Below are 15,944 nucleotides of genomic sequence, written 5' to 3' on the forward strand. Positions count from 1 at the left end.
CTACAGAGTGAGATCCAGGAGAGGCGCAAAGCTACACAGAGAAACCCTGTCTCGAAAAATAAAAAAATAAAAAAAAAAAATAAAAAAAAAAGATGAGGATGGATTATATAGGAAATAAATAAACATGAAAATGAAATAATTGTTGCTTTCCCTCTAATGGGTTTTTGTTTAAACATTAACATATGTCTAAATTTTCATATTTTTAAAAATCACATATTTTTTAAGTTTCTCTGTAAAAATGCACCTTTTTTTCTTTTTTTTGGTTTTTCAAGACCAGGTTGGTCTCAAACTCAGAGATTTGCCAGGCTCTGCCTCCTGAGAGCTTCGATTCAAGGTGTGTTCCACCACTGCCCAGCTCAAAATGCATTTAAAAAGGCAAGTTATTAAGCTATTTATGTTTGATAATAAATCTAAAAACAAAACTTCCAAACATTTGTTAACATTAATATTTGAGACTTTGAAGTATTATTCTATGAAATTTGTTTTTGAAGATAGGTGTAACATCCTTAAACAATGAAAAGTAGCTATACTCATAATATGTTTTGCTTTGTTTTTGTTTCTCATATTTTTTTTTTTTGGAGACTGAGTTTCACTCTGTAGTCCTGGCTAGCCTGGAAATTGCTTAGATAGATCAAGCTGGCCTCATACTCAGAGATCTGCATGCCTCTGCCTCCTAAGTGAGTGTTGGGAGTAAGGCGTGCACCACCCTGCCCTCATGATATACTCCTAATCATTACTAAGGACATGTGCCATTTAACTGCAGACCGATCCCAATGACATTTGATGCCCTGTGGAAATGAAATTCTTGAATGTCTTAAAACTAGTAAACAGGCAGGGCATGATGGCGCATGCCTTTAATCCCAGCACTTGGGAAGCAGAGGCGGTCGAATCTCTGAATTCGAGGCCAGCCGGGTCTACATAGCAAGCTGCAGGCCTGGCAAGTCTGCAGAGCAAGACCTTGTCTCAACAAACAAAACCAAAGCTAGTATGAATATTCAGCTTGATTACTGTCTTAACTGTTTAACTCCAAGATATGAACACAAGCTCTTTAACACGTGTTCTTAGAATGGGCTATGCGATTCAGTTAAGTATGGAAAGTTGATTGGAGGGTTTTCTCCTTAAATAACAATGTAAACTAGGAATAGTTGTACCCACTTGCTGTCTCAGTTACTTTAGAGGCTGAGGTGCAAGGATTACCTGAACTTAGATTTGAGCTTGTTTTTTAGTTCAGTGTTAGACACCATCATGGCAAACAGGATAAGACCCTGTCAGAAAGATAAAATAAAACCAACATAACTTTCTATACCTGACCTTTGTACCTTTGGGACTGATATACTAAATACTAAAGTCAATATCCAAACAAATCATTTTTATTGAAAATATTAACAATGTCATAAAGAAAAATTCACTGTAACAAAAGAATTAAAACTTTGACATACAGGCATAGTTGATACTGACATAACTGGATTTTATTCAGAATAAAGTAGGACAGGTGAACAAGCTAATGACTAAAGACCTTGCCATTTAAACTAGAATTGATCTTAAAGCAAGACTCTTAGCTGGCATTTGAACTGTATCATTTAGATTTAGGTTCCTTCTCCAAATATTCTTCCCATCAAAACAGCATGGATTGAAGAGACTGTTGAACATTAACCATCTCTTGCTGCTGCTGTTCAAGGAAAAGAGATAACAAACAGGTTTATTTCTTAGTTCAGTGTCATTCATACATCAGAAAATAAAATATTTCTGTGCTTTCATTAATTCATCTTTCCAACTTGATATTCAACTTACAGATTCTTTCATAATTTTTCTTCACAGCTTATTCAGTTCTTCTTTAACTTCATTTTGGATACCAAGAAGCAGATTGTCATTCTCCTTCTCCAACTCTTCCAAATTCTAAACATAAAAGGCTAGTTTAGTCCTATGACATTATTTTTCATCTCAAGTTCTAAATTTTAAAATAAAATTTCAAGAGTATTTTAAATATCTAAGTAATACACATTATTTCAAGTAAAAAAAAAATTCTAATACACAAAGACCCAAATTCCTATTGTTAAGATGCAAACTAATTCAGACATAAATCAGATATAATTATAGAAGATACAGTGGTACACTTTGCTCAAGAAATAGTTTTAGTGAATGTTAAGGTCAAGCCAGGACCAGGAGAGGGGAGAGTTGGGCTTACAGTATCAAAGACGTTGCAAGCACCATTGGGAGGACTGAGAGCCTGAAGGCTAGCATGTGCAATATAGACACTTTCTCTTACAATAAAAGAAAATGAAAAATATAGAAATAGAAAGACCACAGGGTCTCCTAAGCAAACATCACAACTGTGAACATTTCTAGTAATTTTCTCAAATATAAGGCTACAATCTACTTAAGACAAAAAGTCAGTGTGACATGATATGACAATGAATTAAAAAAGGGAAAAATAATCTATAGTATGAGATCATTTTTCAGATCGTTAATAGCAAAATTTATATTTTTGTATTTTTGTTTTGTAACAGTATCTCACTTTATTGACCAGGCTACCCTCCAACTGTCCATCCGTCTTTAGTACTACTGTTGTATGAATGTGCTATCCATTTAAAAATGATAGTTTAAATCTTTCCTAATCATTTTCTAATGAGTTATCCATCACCAACCAAATGACAAGTACAAAGTGCTATGGAAAAAACAAAAGAGAATAATACATAATCACTCTTTATTTCCAGATAAATAAACATTTAAATAAAAGTAACACAACAACTTTATATTGGGAATGAAAATGTAGCTTTCTGTAAATATAAAGTAGAAAGTGGGAAATGCTTACAGTTTACTTGACAAAGGAATCAATTTCATAATAAATGAAAAGGAATTAAAAATATCTTAGGGGAAGAGTATAACTAGACAGCAGGTTCAGAGAAAACAATTATGTAGAGAGGTATATTAATGGACAATTAGAATAAAGGTAACTTCAAGAGATTCATGGCATGGTGTTTTTCAGAATACACAACTGAAAGTTATTAGATCCCAAGAAGAAAAACATGTTTTAAAAATACACCATGGCGAGACCTATGAAGGATGGACTGAAGAACAGGGGAAACAGCTTTCCTAGTAGAAGCAAAGGATGATAAGAATATCAAATACTATAAGCTAAGATCTCAGCAATAGGAGTTAAAGAAACAATGATGCATTATGGAAATTAAAATGGTAAAATTCTAGTAATAACTGAATGTGAAAACACAGGCTATGGAGAAATTTAAAATTATACTAAAGTTCCTCACTAATTGTAACGTTTGGTGATATCATATAGAAGATACCTTTATTGGTACTAAATAACAAACTGTTTTGGGGGAATATTAGAGCAAACAGGCAGGAGCTGTATTTGGAAAACACATAAAATAACTTTTGTGTAGAAATTATTTTAAGGTTCTTTAAAATATTTATTTTAAAACTATTGTTATATATCAGCTTACTAGCATATACTTAATTCTCAAGGAAGAAATCTGAATCTTTATTATTCTGGGCTAACATGGCTATAAATTGATAAAGTTATTTTAGCCATTGGAATAATTCTAAAAACTGACATGCTAGAAAATACTTGCCTACTGAATTTCTAAACAAAGTTTAATTTAATTTGAGTCCTTCCTGAGGCTGGAGAGAGGACTCAGTAGAGAACAGCACTGGATGCACTCCCAGAAGACCTGGGTTTGAGTCCTGGCACCTACAAGGCAGCACACAACTTTCTGTAACTCTAGTTCCAGGGGATCCTTTGCCCTAAATCTTTAAAAAGTATTTCTTTTGAGCCTTTCCTATTTAATAATATAGTAGGATTATAAAGATGATAGAAATGATATGTAGACTTTCCCTTTCCAGTCAAATAAAGAGCAATGAGTAAACTTGAAGTATGACTATTAATCCATGTGAAGTATATATCTATGGAAAATTCACAATTTACTATCTTCTGTCTTGAATAAGCACCATAAAACCATTAGAATTCTACAGTTCTAATTACCACATCAATTAATTCAAAATGGAAATTACCTTATTCTTGGAAGGAAAAATGTGCATTATATATTTAAGACCATATTGTTATCACATATAACATACCTTTAAGAACTGTTCATGTACTTGTTTAATTGTTCTCAGTCTCTGGTTCTGAACAAGCCTACATTGTTGAAAAATCTTTACTTCCTGTTGAAAATCGTTCTACAAATACAAAAGGAAAAACTATATTAAGAGTTTGGTAAAAGTTGGTTGTTGTTGTGGGCCTCATACATACAAGGCAAACACTGTCCTGAGCTACAGCTTAATCTCTAAAATTTTAAATTTAGAAAAAAATTATATTTTAAACTCAGAAAAAAACATTTTAAAATGACTGCCTTTAATATTTTTCTTTAATAACCATTATGCCTAAGTTTAAGTTATGCTTTTACCACTAACATGTTATTAACCTCCTTCATTAGCTCCTAAAGTTACAGGCAATAGAATAGGCAATTATTTTCAAGACATCATTTGCTCTTGGAAATTTTAGTCTCTAAACAAGCCTGGGTTTATTTTATGCAATTAACACAATAATGGCTTCTCTATTCTTGAGATTTATTTATAGTAGATTAATTATAATTGCAATACCAACCATTAATTTTTTCTGTTTTTCTTGCAAGTCCTGAAAATCCAAATTCCATTGCTCAAACAGATTCATAAATGACTGAGCAGAGTCTTCATTAAGCTTTGCCCTGTAAAACATAATAATGATGTTACTTCTTATACTAGTATGAAAACAACATTCAAGGCAAAAATTGATACACCATCATAGCATAAAAAGGAAGTAATAGCAGTTTAAATAGTATGATGGAAAACTCAGAAGTAAAATTAGATTTATACTGATTCCAGAACTACTTTTTCTTAACATTAAAGTCCCCTCTCATACAGTGGCTTTTGAAAACTATGGAAGTTTTATCATACATATCTATTTTCAAAATAATATTATCTCCAAATAGTTTTTCATTGTTTTCTACTGAATATAGAATCTTAAAAATATTAAGTGAGCCGGGCAGTGGTGGCGCACGCCTTTACTCCCAGCACTCGGGAGGCAGAGGCAGGTGGATCTCTGTGAGTTCGAGGCCAGCCTGGTTTCCAAAGCGAGTTCCAGGAAAGGCGCAAAGCTACACAGAGAAACCCTGTCTCAAAAAAAAAAATTAAGTGATTTATTGTGGTGATATTGTGTTCCCCAAAATATTGTGCACCCTAATAAACTTATCTGGGGTCAGAGAACAGAACAGCCACTAGATACAGAGGCCAGAAAATGGTGGCACACACACCTTTAATCCTAGCATCCTGGAGGCAGAGATCCACTTGGATCTCTGTGAGTTCAAGGCCACACTGGAAACAGCCAGGCATGGTGACTCACGCCTTTAATGCCAGGAAGTGATGGCAGGAAGCAGAAAGGTATATAAGGAGTGAGGACCAGGAACTAGAGGCTTGTTAAGCTTTTAGGCTTTTAGCAGCAGTTCAGCTGAGATCCATTTAGATGAGGACACAGAGGCTTCCAGTCTGAGGAAACAGGATCAGCTGAGGAATTGGCGAGGTGAGGTAGCTGTGGCTTGTTCTGTTTCTCTGATCTTCCAGCATTCACTCCAATACCTGGTTTCAGGTTTGTTTTTATTAATAAGAACTTTTAAGATTCGTGCTACAATTTACAAGCAAAAATACCTCACTAAGTTCCCCACTCCCCATTTTGGCACAGCCACAATTTAGTACAAAGCAAGAGCTAAGTGTTTAACATGTTCAAATTGACCTTTTTCTACATCAGTAGCCGTGGTTAACTATCTAACAGTTATTAGATTCTATTCATTTAAACTTTATTCAAATGATTTCAAGACTGAATATAAAATACCGAAGAAGTAATAAACCTCCTCAATTGTTACTTAAAGGGAAAAAAACATAATCTTCACTGGCTTCTATGAAGCAGCTCCATAGAGGCAGGAGGTCACAGAAGCACCTGCCTAGAGAAAACTCAAGTCAAATATTTTTACTAGAGACTCAAATAAACCGAAGATGACAGCATTTTCTTAAGTGATTTACATCAATATATATTAAGAATAGGTACAAACATGGTTTTTAAGAAAAAAAAAAAAAGAAAAAACCTTACAATGCATCTTCATATGAGTTCCAAGTTTGTTTCATTTTCTGGTCAATTCCTTCAAAAGACTCTTTGACGTCTGTTTCCATTCTTTGTCTCTTAGCATTAAGAGCACGGTTAATGTCAGCTATATTAAAAATTAGTGTTCATTAGAATTCAGGGTTGAAGAAAATTACTTTGTTCCCACTTATTCAAGTAATTATAAATTTGAATAATGTTCATTCATCAATAACAGAAACACTTAAAATTAAATTTTAAAATAGCATCAATATGATACAACTTTCATATTTTGAACATCTAGGATTTTGGATTTTCTGACCAGGTCTGTTCAATCAGCAAAATTTATGAAAATATTCCAAATCCAAAACTCTGAAATCTGAAATATTTCTATCCCAAACATTTTGAATAACCATATAGCAGTCAGGATTTTCCTAACTGAAGATGTTTTTAGAGATGACACAAATCAACTAATAAACAAAACAAAGGGGAAGTGTAGACTTTATCTATGAGAAAATAATTAAATAAAGGCTAACTATTTCTAAATTTATAAAACACTCTACACTGGAAGGGTACATTTGCCTGAATTCTTGTTAGAAAGCATGAAATAAAATAGCATATTAAAAATATAATCTAAAAAAGTTAACTAAATTATTAAAACTATTTGTGAAAGAGATAGTGAATGAGAAGCTGGGGATGTAGTTCATTGGTAAGCACTTGTCTAGCATATCTTCTTCGGTATGCTTTGGTCATTATTTACACTTCATTAAGCCTTTATAGGGATTTTTTACCACTATGTACAGCAAGCAGTTCATACAAAAATTTAAACTTCAAATAGTCTGTAATAGCAAAAAATGACAGCACATACTACTAATTCCAGCACGAGAGAGGCAAAGGCAGGCAGTTCTCTGTGAATGTGTGGCTAGCCTGGCCTACATACCAATTTCCAAGCCATCTAGAGCTACATAGTGAGACTGTGTCTCAATAAGAAAAGATTCTTTTTATCAGTTACTTTCAATAACCATAACAAATTTCTATTATAAAAATAATTTATAGTTTCTGCAGCTAAATAAAATTGTTTCATATAATAAATAAATGAAAGAGATAAATATGTGAAATATATGAAAGAGATAATCTCAGCAGCTATAATACAGTGAAACAACAGATTATAAAACATGTATCTTGACACCACTAAATAGAGGAAGGACATCTTTCAAAAAAGTTGATTATATGAGTAACCCTTAAAGGAGTCTAATATTAACTGTTTTCACAAGTGTTATGTGTGGGGATGTTACGTTTTCATCTAGGTCTGTACACCACCAGCCTGGTTCCCACTGAGGCCAAGGCAGCACTGGATCGCCTTGGGGGTGCTGGGTATCCAACTGGATTCCTTTGGAAGATCAGCCAGTGCTCTTAACTACTGAGCCATTTCTCCATCCTCTATTAACTCTTTTAAAACAGTACTGTCTCCTTGGTTGGATTTCTCTGTCCCTGTAATCCCAGCACCTGTGAGGTTAAGTCAAGTGATCTACAGCGTTAATGCCAGCCTGCGTTCCATGTGAGACTTTCTCAAAACAAACAAGTAAACAAATGAAAGTGAATATTCTCCCTAAGAAAGCTCATGTAACTTATCCTTAACATATTTCTGCTGGGCGGTGGTGGCGCACGCCTTTAATCGCAGCATTTGGGAGGCAGAGGCAGGCGGATCTCTGTGAGTTCGAGGCCAGCCTGGTCTCCAAAGCGAGTTCCAGGAAAGGCACAAAGCTACACAGAGAAACCCTGTCTCAAAAAACCAAAAAAAAAAAAAAAAAACCAAAACAAAACAAAGCTTTTAGGTTCAGATTTTAAATCTCTATTGGCTATCCAATTTTCACCTTAGATTATAATTTATTAGAATGAAAACAGTAACAAGGAGTTATATTAGAAGCTTCAATTTTATACTGCCTACCCTAAAGAAAGGAATACAGTATAAATCCTAGGAAATAAATTGAATAAAAAACCTGATATAAAGAGTAAAAGAAGAAACTGACATATAGAAATAGTACACCACTTAGTCTGTTCAAAGAAGTATAAAAGCTTTTCCTATTCTTCTGAAATTCCATTGAAGTCACCTATGTCTAAAAGCATCATTTTTACTTCTCTCATCATGGAAAACTATAAGGAAGAATATCTATGATGCTAAATTACTAATATTTAAAAATCTTTTTTTTTTTTTTTTGGTTTTTCGAGACAGGGTTTCTCTGTGTAGCTTTGCGCCTTTTCCTGGAACTCACTTAGTAGCCCAGGCTGGCCTCGAACTCACAGAGGTCCGCCTGGCTCTGCCTCCCGAGTACTGGGATTAAAGGCGTGCGCCACCAATGCCCAGCTTAAAAATCTTTTAAATGAGAACAAAGCATATAGTAAAAATGAGGAGGCATATAGTATACTGGTTAACACATTTTATGTAAATTATTATGTGGTTTTAAGCAATTTTATAAAAATATAAATATCTCCAAAAACATACCTCCAATTTTTCCAAGAACAACCTCTACCTTTTCCCTATGAAGAAATCACATTTTAAAAAATATTAAAGCTAGCATTGAAGTTCAGTAATAGAGTATTTCCCAAATATTCACAAAACCCCCGTTGGATATCAAACATAATGACAAACACTTTTTAATTAAGGATTCGTAAGATATAATAGTTTGGAAGAAATAGCAAATATCAAGTATTTTATATATACTAGCTATTACATAAACAAAGCAAACATTTCTTAAAGTACATTATTCAACAGACAAACATTTTTAATATATTACCCCACATCTACAAACAGTTCTATAGGACTTTTCTTCCCATGTGAATCGCTTGCTGATCTCTGTACTGTTGACAAGAAAAAAAATTTAAATTAAATATGATTATTTTAACAAATTGCAACAAAACAGCATATTTGAGTTTCAGACATTTCAACAACTTAAGCTTTTGTATTAGATATATAAATACAAAATTTTCTTTGAAGGTTAGATGAAGTTAAATCATGATTCATGACCTTTTGTAGGAAAAATTTTGAAATCTTTCTAGGATAAAATTATATAGCAAGTTATGTACTATTTATTGATCACCATGTTAGGACTTCAAAGGCAAGAGATGCTACATGCATTTCTAGAACTTAGGTATGGGGATATGGAGATCAGATGAGAGTAAAATACACAGAATAAATTAACAAATTTTAAGTGTATTAGGTTCAAAACAAAAGAAGTGGTGGACATTATCGACACTCAAAATTTGATACCTTTAATGTTATGTTTTTATGTTATTATTATTAGTATACACACATCAGTGTGGAGGTCAGAGGACAGCTTCCTGGGGTAGACTTCTTTCCTTCTACTGTGTGGATTCTGGGGATCAAACTCAGGTCTTCTGGCTTGCATGGCAAATACTTTTACCCCTGAGCCAGCTTGCCAGCCCCCACCATTTGACATCTTCTACCTTGAGTATCACTCCTCTGTGAAGCACCGAGGTCTTGAAAATCATCCTCAAAGTTATAAAGTGAGGGCTGTCCCTCCACTGGTGTGCTTTTAGGCTCTTCAGAATCCCTTCTTGGATAGGGAAACATAACTGTATATTTTCTGTTTTAAAGCACAAGAAGAAAAACAAATCTCTCAAACCATCTGAATTCAAAGGCATTGTTTAAATAAACTGAGAAAATTATCATATACAATCAAGATAGTCTTATTTGAATAAACTGCTAACAGTTTTCTTGATTTATTGGATCCAAAGCAAAAAGTTTGGCAATTGGCAATGTAAAAAAGAAGTTAAGCCGGGCGGTGGAGGCGCACGCCTTTAATCTCAGCACTCGAGAGGCAGAGGCAGGCGGATCTCTGTGAGTTCGAGGCCAGCCTGGTCTCCAAAGTGAGTTCTAGGAAAGGTGCAAAGCTACACAGTCTCGAAAAAACCAAAAAAAAAAAAAAAAAAAAAAGAAGTTAAAAAAAGGGTGGTTTAACCTTGCTACAAATGTTTGCACCTATCCACTTGATAAACTGAATTTTGGTCTCATTTTTGCCAGTTCTTAACGAATTTGAACAAATATGTATGGTTGTATGTAATTTTCAAAGTAAAATCTATACTGCTGGCAAAATAGATCACAAGCATGCCAAAATCTCCTCCTAGCAAATAAATCTTAAAAGCTAAAATTGTACAATGCTGGGGATGTAGCCCACAGGTGCAGTTCATGCCTGGCATTTAAGAAGTCCTAGGTTCCATCCACAGCACAACCCCACCACTTGGGGTTGAGGGAGCAGTCTTGGTATTTGAGATACCAAAGATTGCAAGTTTAAGGCCAAACCAAGCTAAGTGAGCCTGGGCTACGAAGTAAGATCCTTTCTTACAAAAACAAAACACAGAAAAAGCTCAATGTGATATACGCCTGTGATCCCAATATGCAAGAAGTTTAGAACAGAGCATCATCAGTTTTAATCCATCTTGGCTATACAGTAATAGCTTTGCTTCTCCCTCTCTTTCATGTTCTAGGCCATGCTCTCCCCACTCACTCCCTACTGTCTATCTCCTTCTAGTTCCTTCTGTCCTTTCCTACCTCCCCGTTTGGCCCCCAACTGCTCTCCTTCCTACCAACATCCATATAGTACTGAACAAACTTACGTAATAGTGGAGGAAAAGGAAGGAGGGTCCTCAGGTTGTTTCTAATGGATTTGGGGCTGACCCCAGAAATACAGAGATGGCTCCCAGGCCATTCCCGGCCTTTCAGACCCTACTGAGGACCCCTTTCTCCTCACCATGCCAGCTCCCCAGCTCTACCATGGCCCCCTCCCCAGCTCATCCTTACTTCCAACCTCAACCCAGATCCTCCTCACCCATTAGCTTCTCCTTCCTCCTAGACTCTCCCAAGCTTCAACTCACCCACAGCACCTCCTGAACCCTCTCTAGCTACTCCTCACACTTTTCCAGCTCTTCCTCCCCCATTTCCTTCTTGCTCCTCACACCTCCTCAGGTATTCACCACTCCTAACCCTTCTTCAACTCCTCACCTCTAGCCTCTCCCAGCTCCTCCTCACTCCTAGCCTCTCTCCTCAGTTCTTCACCTCTAGCCCCTCCCAGCTCATCCTTGCTTCCAGAGGCTCCCCAGTTCCTCCTCACTCCATCTCATCTCTCACCTCCAGTTCCTCCCCATTTCCTCCTTTCTAGCTGCTCCAGTTACTCCTTTCGCCTATTGCCTCCCCAGCTCCTCATCTCAGCCTGTCCCTAGATCCTCCTCAGCTCCAGAACTTCCCCACCCCCATACAGCAACCCCTCACTCATTCCCAAAGCCTCCTCACCCTCCTGGAATCTTCATTACTCTTAATCCCTCCCCAGCTCATAGTCATTGCTTCTGGCCCCTCCCCAGCTCCTGCTCACATCTAGTTCCTTCCAAACTTCAACGCATTCTCAGCCAGTCTTCTGCCTTCCCCTGCTCCTCCATACCGCTCCCCAACTTTCAGCACCCATTTCCTCCTTGCTCCTCACTCTTCCCCAGGTCTACCAGGTTCCTCCTCTTTCCCAACCCCTCCCTAGCTCCTGAACCCTAGCCCTTCCCCACCTCCTCCATACCTCAGTCCCTATTTGTCCTCCCTGCTCACCCCTTCCCAGATCTTCCTCATCCCTAGCCTCTCCCCAGCTCCTCCTGGCCCATCATTCCCCAGCTCCTCCTCTCTAGTCCCTCCTCAACTCCTCTTTACCCTCCCTCCCCAGTTTGGACAACCAGCCTCTCCTTTCCCCTCCCCAAACCCTCCTCACTCTGTATTTCTTCCTAGCTCCTCAAGCCTCCCCAGCGCCTCCTCATCCCCATTTTCCTCCTTGCTCCGAACCACTCCCCGGGCTCCTTCTCACCCTTAGCCCCAATGGAATGCCAACTGGCTTCCAGCCCCCCTCCTTCTTCATCCTCACTCTAGCTGCTCTTTGCTCCTATACCCCCTGACCCTCCCCTATTCCAGTTGGCATTGGCAGGGACCTCCCCATCCTCCAAGCTTTCCTTCCTTCCACCTAAGCTTCAGCTGCTCAAGGCCAGTACTTAGCAAGGTCACCATCTCCATTTTATTGTCAGAAGCTTCCACGGGGTTCGCTACCTCCTCCATTTTAATGTCAGAGGCCTCCATGGGGTTCACTGTCTCCTCCATTTTACTATCAGAGGCCTCCATGGGGTTCACTGCCTCCTACATTTTAATATTAGAGGCCCCCTATGGGGTTCACTGCCTCCTCCATTTTAATGTCAGAGACCTCCATTGGGTTCACTGCCTCCTCTATTTTACTATCAGAGGACACCATGGGGTTCAGTGTCTCCTCCATTATAATGTCAGTGTCTCCATGGGGTTCACTGCCTCCTCCATTTTACTGTCAGAGGCCTCCATGGGGTTCACTGCCTCCTCCATTTTACTGTCAGAGGCCTCCATGGGGTTCACTGCATCCTCCATTTTACTGTCAGAGGCCTCCATGGGGTTCACTGTCTCCTCCATTTTACTGTCAGAGGCCTCCATGGGGTTCACTGTCTCCTACATTTTACTGTCAGAGGCCTCCATGGGGTTCACTGTCTCCTACATTTTAATATTAGAGGCCCCCTATGGGGTTCACTGCCTCCTCCATAAGAGGCCTCCATAAGGTTCAGTGTCTCCTCCATTATAATGTCAGTGTCTCCATGGGGTTCACTGCCTCCTCCATTTTACTGTCAGAGGCCCCCATGGGGTTCACTGCCTCCTCCATTTTACTATCAGAGGACACCATGGGGTTCACTGCTTCCTCCATTTTACTATCAGAGGCCTCCATGGGGTTCACTGTCTCCTCCATTTTAATGTCAGTGTCTCCATGGGGTTCACTGCCTCCTCTATTTTACTATCAGAGGCCTCCATGGGGTTCACTGTCTCCTCCATTTTAATGTCAGTGTCTCCATGGGGTTCACTGCCTCCTCTATTTTACTATCAGAGGCCTCCATGGGGTTCACTGCCTCCTCCATTTTACTTTAAGAGGCCTCCATGGGGTTCACTGCCTCCTCCATTTTACTATCAGAGGACACCATGGGGTTCACTGCCTCCTCCATTTATTTATCTGAGGACACCATGGGGTTCACTGCCTCCTCCATTTTACTATCAGAGGCCTCCATGGGGTTCACTGCCTCCTCCATTTATTTATCTGAGGACACCATGGGGTTCACTGCCTCCTCCATTTTACTATCAGAGGCCTCCATGAGGTTCACTGCCTCCTCCATTTTACTATCAGAGTCCTCCTTGGGGTTCACTGTCTCCTCCATTTTACTATCAGAGGACTCGATGGGGTTCACTGTCTCCTCCATTTTACTATCAGAGTCCTCCATGGGGTTCACTGTCTCCTCCATTTTACTATCAGAGGCCTCCATGGGGTTCACTGCCTCCTACATTTTAATATTAGAGGCCCCCTATGGGGTTCACTGCCTCCTCCATTTTAATGTCAGAGGCCTCCATTGGGTTCACTGCCTCCTCTATTTTACTATCAGAGGACACCATGGGGTTCAGTGTCTCCTCCATTATAATGTCAGTGTCTCCATGGGGTTCACTGCCTCCTCCATTTTACTGTCAGAGGCCTCCATGGGGTTCACTGCCTCCTCCATTTTACTGTCAGAGGCCTCCATGGGGTTCACTGCATCCTCCATTTTACTATCAGAGGACACCATGGGGTTCACTGTCTCCTCCATTTTAATGTCAGTGTCTCCATGGGGTTCACTGCCTCCTCCATTTTACTATCAGAGGCCTCCATGGGGTTCACTGCCTCCTCCATTTTACTATCAGAGGCCTCCATGGGGTTCACTGCCTCCTCCATTTTACTATCAGAGGCCTCCATGGGGTTCACTGCCCTCTCCATTTTTCTATCAGAGGACACCTTGGGTTCACTGTCTCCTCCATTTTAATGTCAGAGGCCTCGATGGGGTTTATTGCCTCCTCCATTTTAATGTCAGAGGCCTTAATGGGGTTCACTGCCTTGTTCATTTTAATCAGAGGCCTCCATGGGGTTTACTGCCTCCTCCATTTTACTGTAAGAGGCCTCCATGGGGTTCACTGTCTCCTCCATTTTAATGTCAGTGTCTCCATGGGGTTCACTGCCTCCTCCATTTTACTATCAGAGGCCTCCATGGGGTTTACTGCCTCCTCCATTTTACTGTAAGAGGCCTCCATGGGGTTCAGTGTCTCCTCCATTATAATGTCAGTGTCTCCATGGGGTTCACTACCTCCTCCATTTTACTGTCAGAGGCCTCCATGGAGTTCACTGCCTCCTCCATTTTACTATCAGAGGCCTCCATGGGGTTCACTGCCCTCTCCATTTTTCTATCAGAGGACACCTTGGGTTCACTGTCTCCTCCATTTTAATGTCAGAGGCCTCGATGGGGTTTATTGCCTCCTCCATTTTAATGTCAGAGGCCTTAATGGGGTTTACTGCCTCCTCCATTTTAATGTCTGAGGTCTCCATGGGGTTCACTGCCTCCTCCATTTTACTATCAGAGGCCCCCATGGGGTTCACTGCATCCTCCATTTTAATGTCAGAGTCATCCATGGGGTTCACTGCCTCCTCCATTTATTTATCAGAGGACACCATGAGGTTCACTGCATCCTCCATTTTACTATCAGAGGACACCATGGGGTTCACTGCCTCCTCCATTTTACTGTCAGAGGCCTCCATGGAGTTCACTGCGTCCTCTATTTTATTATCAGAGGCCTCCATGTGGTTCCCTGCCTCCTCCATTTTAATGTCAGTGACTCCATGGTGTTCACTGCCTCCTCCATTTTAATATCAGAGGTCTCCATGGTGTTCACTGCCTCCTCCATTTTACTATCAGAGGCCTCCATGGGGTTCACTGCCTCCTCCATTTTACTATCAGAGGCCTCTATGGGGTTCACTGTCTCCTCCATTTTACTGTCAGAGGACTCCATGGGGTTCAGTGTCTCCTCCATTATAATGTCAGTGTCTCCATGGGGTTCTCTGCCTCCTCCATTTTACTGTCAGAGTTCTCCATGGATTTCACTGCCTCCTCCATTTTAATGTCAGAGGCATTCATGGGGTTCACTGCCTCCTCAATTTTACCATCGAGGCCCCGGGAATGCCCACGGGAATTTGCCTCACAGGTAAAATGGACCCCAGCCTCCCTCGAGAGGACTCACTCCTGCCCTCCTTATACTCCTTCCTTCTCACACTCCTTCCCGCTCACACTCATCCCTTCCTCCCGCCTGAAGTAACCCCCTGGCTAATCCAGGTTTACCGTTGCACCAAGTGACCACATTCACAACTCCAGTCTGCTTCAGCCAACAGCTCTGCTTCTGAGGTAATGGAGTTTAAACAGGAGCCGGCTCAACCCGGAGCTTCGTTGATTGGCTCAGTGCTGTGAGCATGCGCGTATGGGCTGCTGGGCTCTTTTTCCAGAGAGGCAGAAATGCTGATGGGGGCGGGGCCTCCTGTGGTGGGGAGGCGCCTTGATGGGTGGTGGCCGCTAGTGTGAGAGGCGGGGCTTTGTGTGCAAGAGGCAGGCCCCATTTGCAAGGGGTGGGATTGTGGGTGGGGACAGGGTAAGGCAAGCACACAAGGGGAGGGGCTTGGGTCTTGTGGGACAAGTTGGGGTGCACTAATTGGGCCGTTAACCAGCCCATTAGAATCTTTTCAAAAATTTACATTTATTTGTGGGTGGGGCATACAATAGCACTTGTGTGAAGGTTAGAGGATAACTCGGGGGAGTCACTCCTTTCTGTCCATCATTTCGGTCTCTGGGATCGAACTCAGGTACTCAGGCCTGGCAGTAAACTTTTACCTTAAAACAATTTCTGCCGGGTGGTGCACGCCTT

The 15,944-nt window shown here is 40.0% G+C and overlaps 1 protein-coding gene across 1 annotated transcript; it reads right to left on the bottom strand.

The window, feature by feature from the left end:
- Positions 1–1,350: 1,350 nt before the first annotated feature.
- LOC131899281 (synaptonemal complex protein 3-like) lies at positions 1,351–15,497 on the bottom strand. Its single transcript, XM_059250703.1, has 9 exons — positions 15,368–15,497; positions 9,587–9,726; positions 8,917–8,980; positions 8,625–8,659; positions 6,134–6,251; positions 4,619–4,718; positions 4,093–4,191; positions 1,792–1,896; positions 1,351–1,669 (listed from the first exon to the last, which is right to left on the bottom strand). The coding sequence occupies exons 2-8, from the start codon at positions 9,711–9,713 to the stop codon at positions 1,813–1,815; spliced, it is 627 nt and encodes a 208-aa protein (XP_059106686.1). The 5' UTR covers positions 9,714–9,726; positions 15,368–15,497; the 3' UTR covers positions 1,351–1,669; positions 1,792–1,812.
- Positions 15,498–15,944: the final 447 nt, after the last annotated feature.

Source organism: Peromyscus eremicus, chromosome X, assembly GCF_949786415.1.
Source record: "Peromyscus eremicus chromosome X, PerEre_H2_v1, whole genome shotgun sequence".
In the NCBI taxonomy this organism is placed as follows: Eukaryota; Metazoa; Chordata; class Mammalia; order Rodentia; family Cricetidae; genus Peromyscus; species Peromyscus eremicus.

Coding starts and splice junctions, on each gene's coding strand:
- LOC131899281 (XM_059250703.1), bottom strand. CDS start 9,713: ATGTTTCCCTATCCAAGAAGGGATTCTGAAGAGCCTAAAAGCACACCA. Junction 8,981..9,586: donor ACAGAGGAGTGATACTCAAG/GTAGAAGATGTC, acceptor TCTTGTCAACAG/TACAGAGATCAGCAAGCGAT. Junction 1,897..4,092: donor TACATGAACAGTTCTTAAAG/GTATGTTATATG, acceptor TTTTATGTTTAG/AATTTGGAAGAGTTGGAGAA.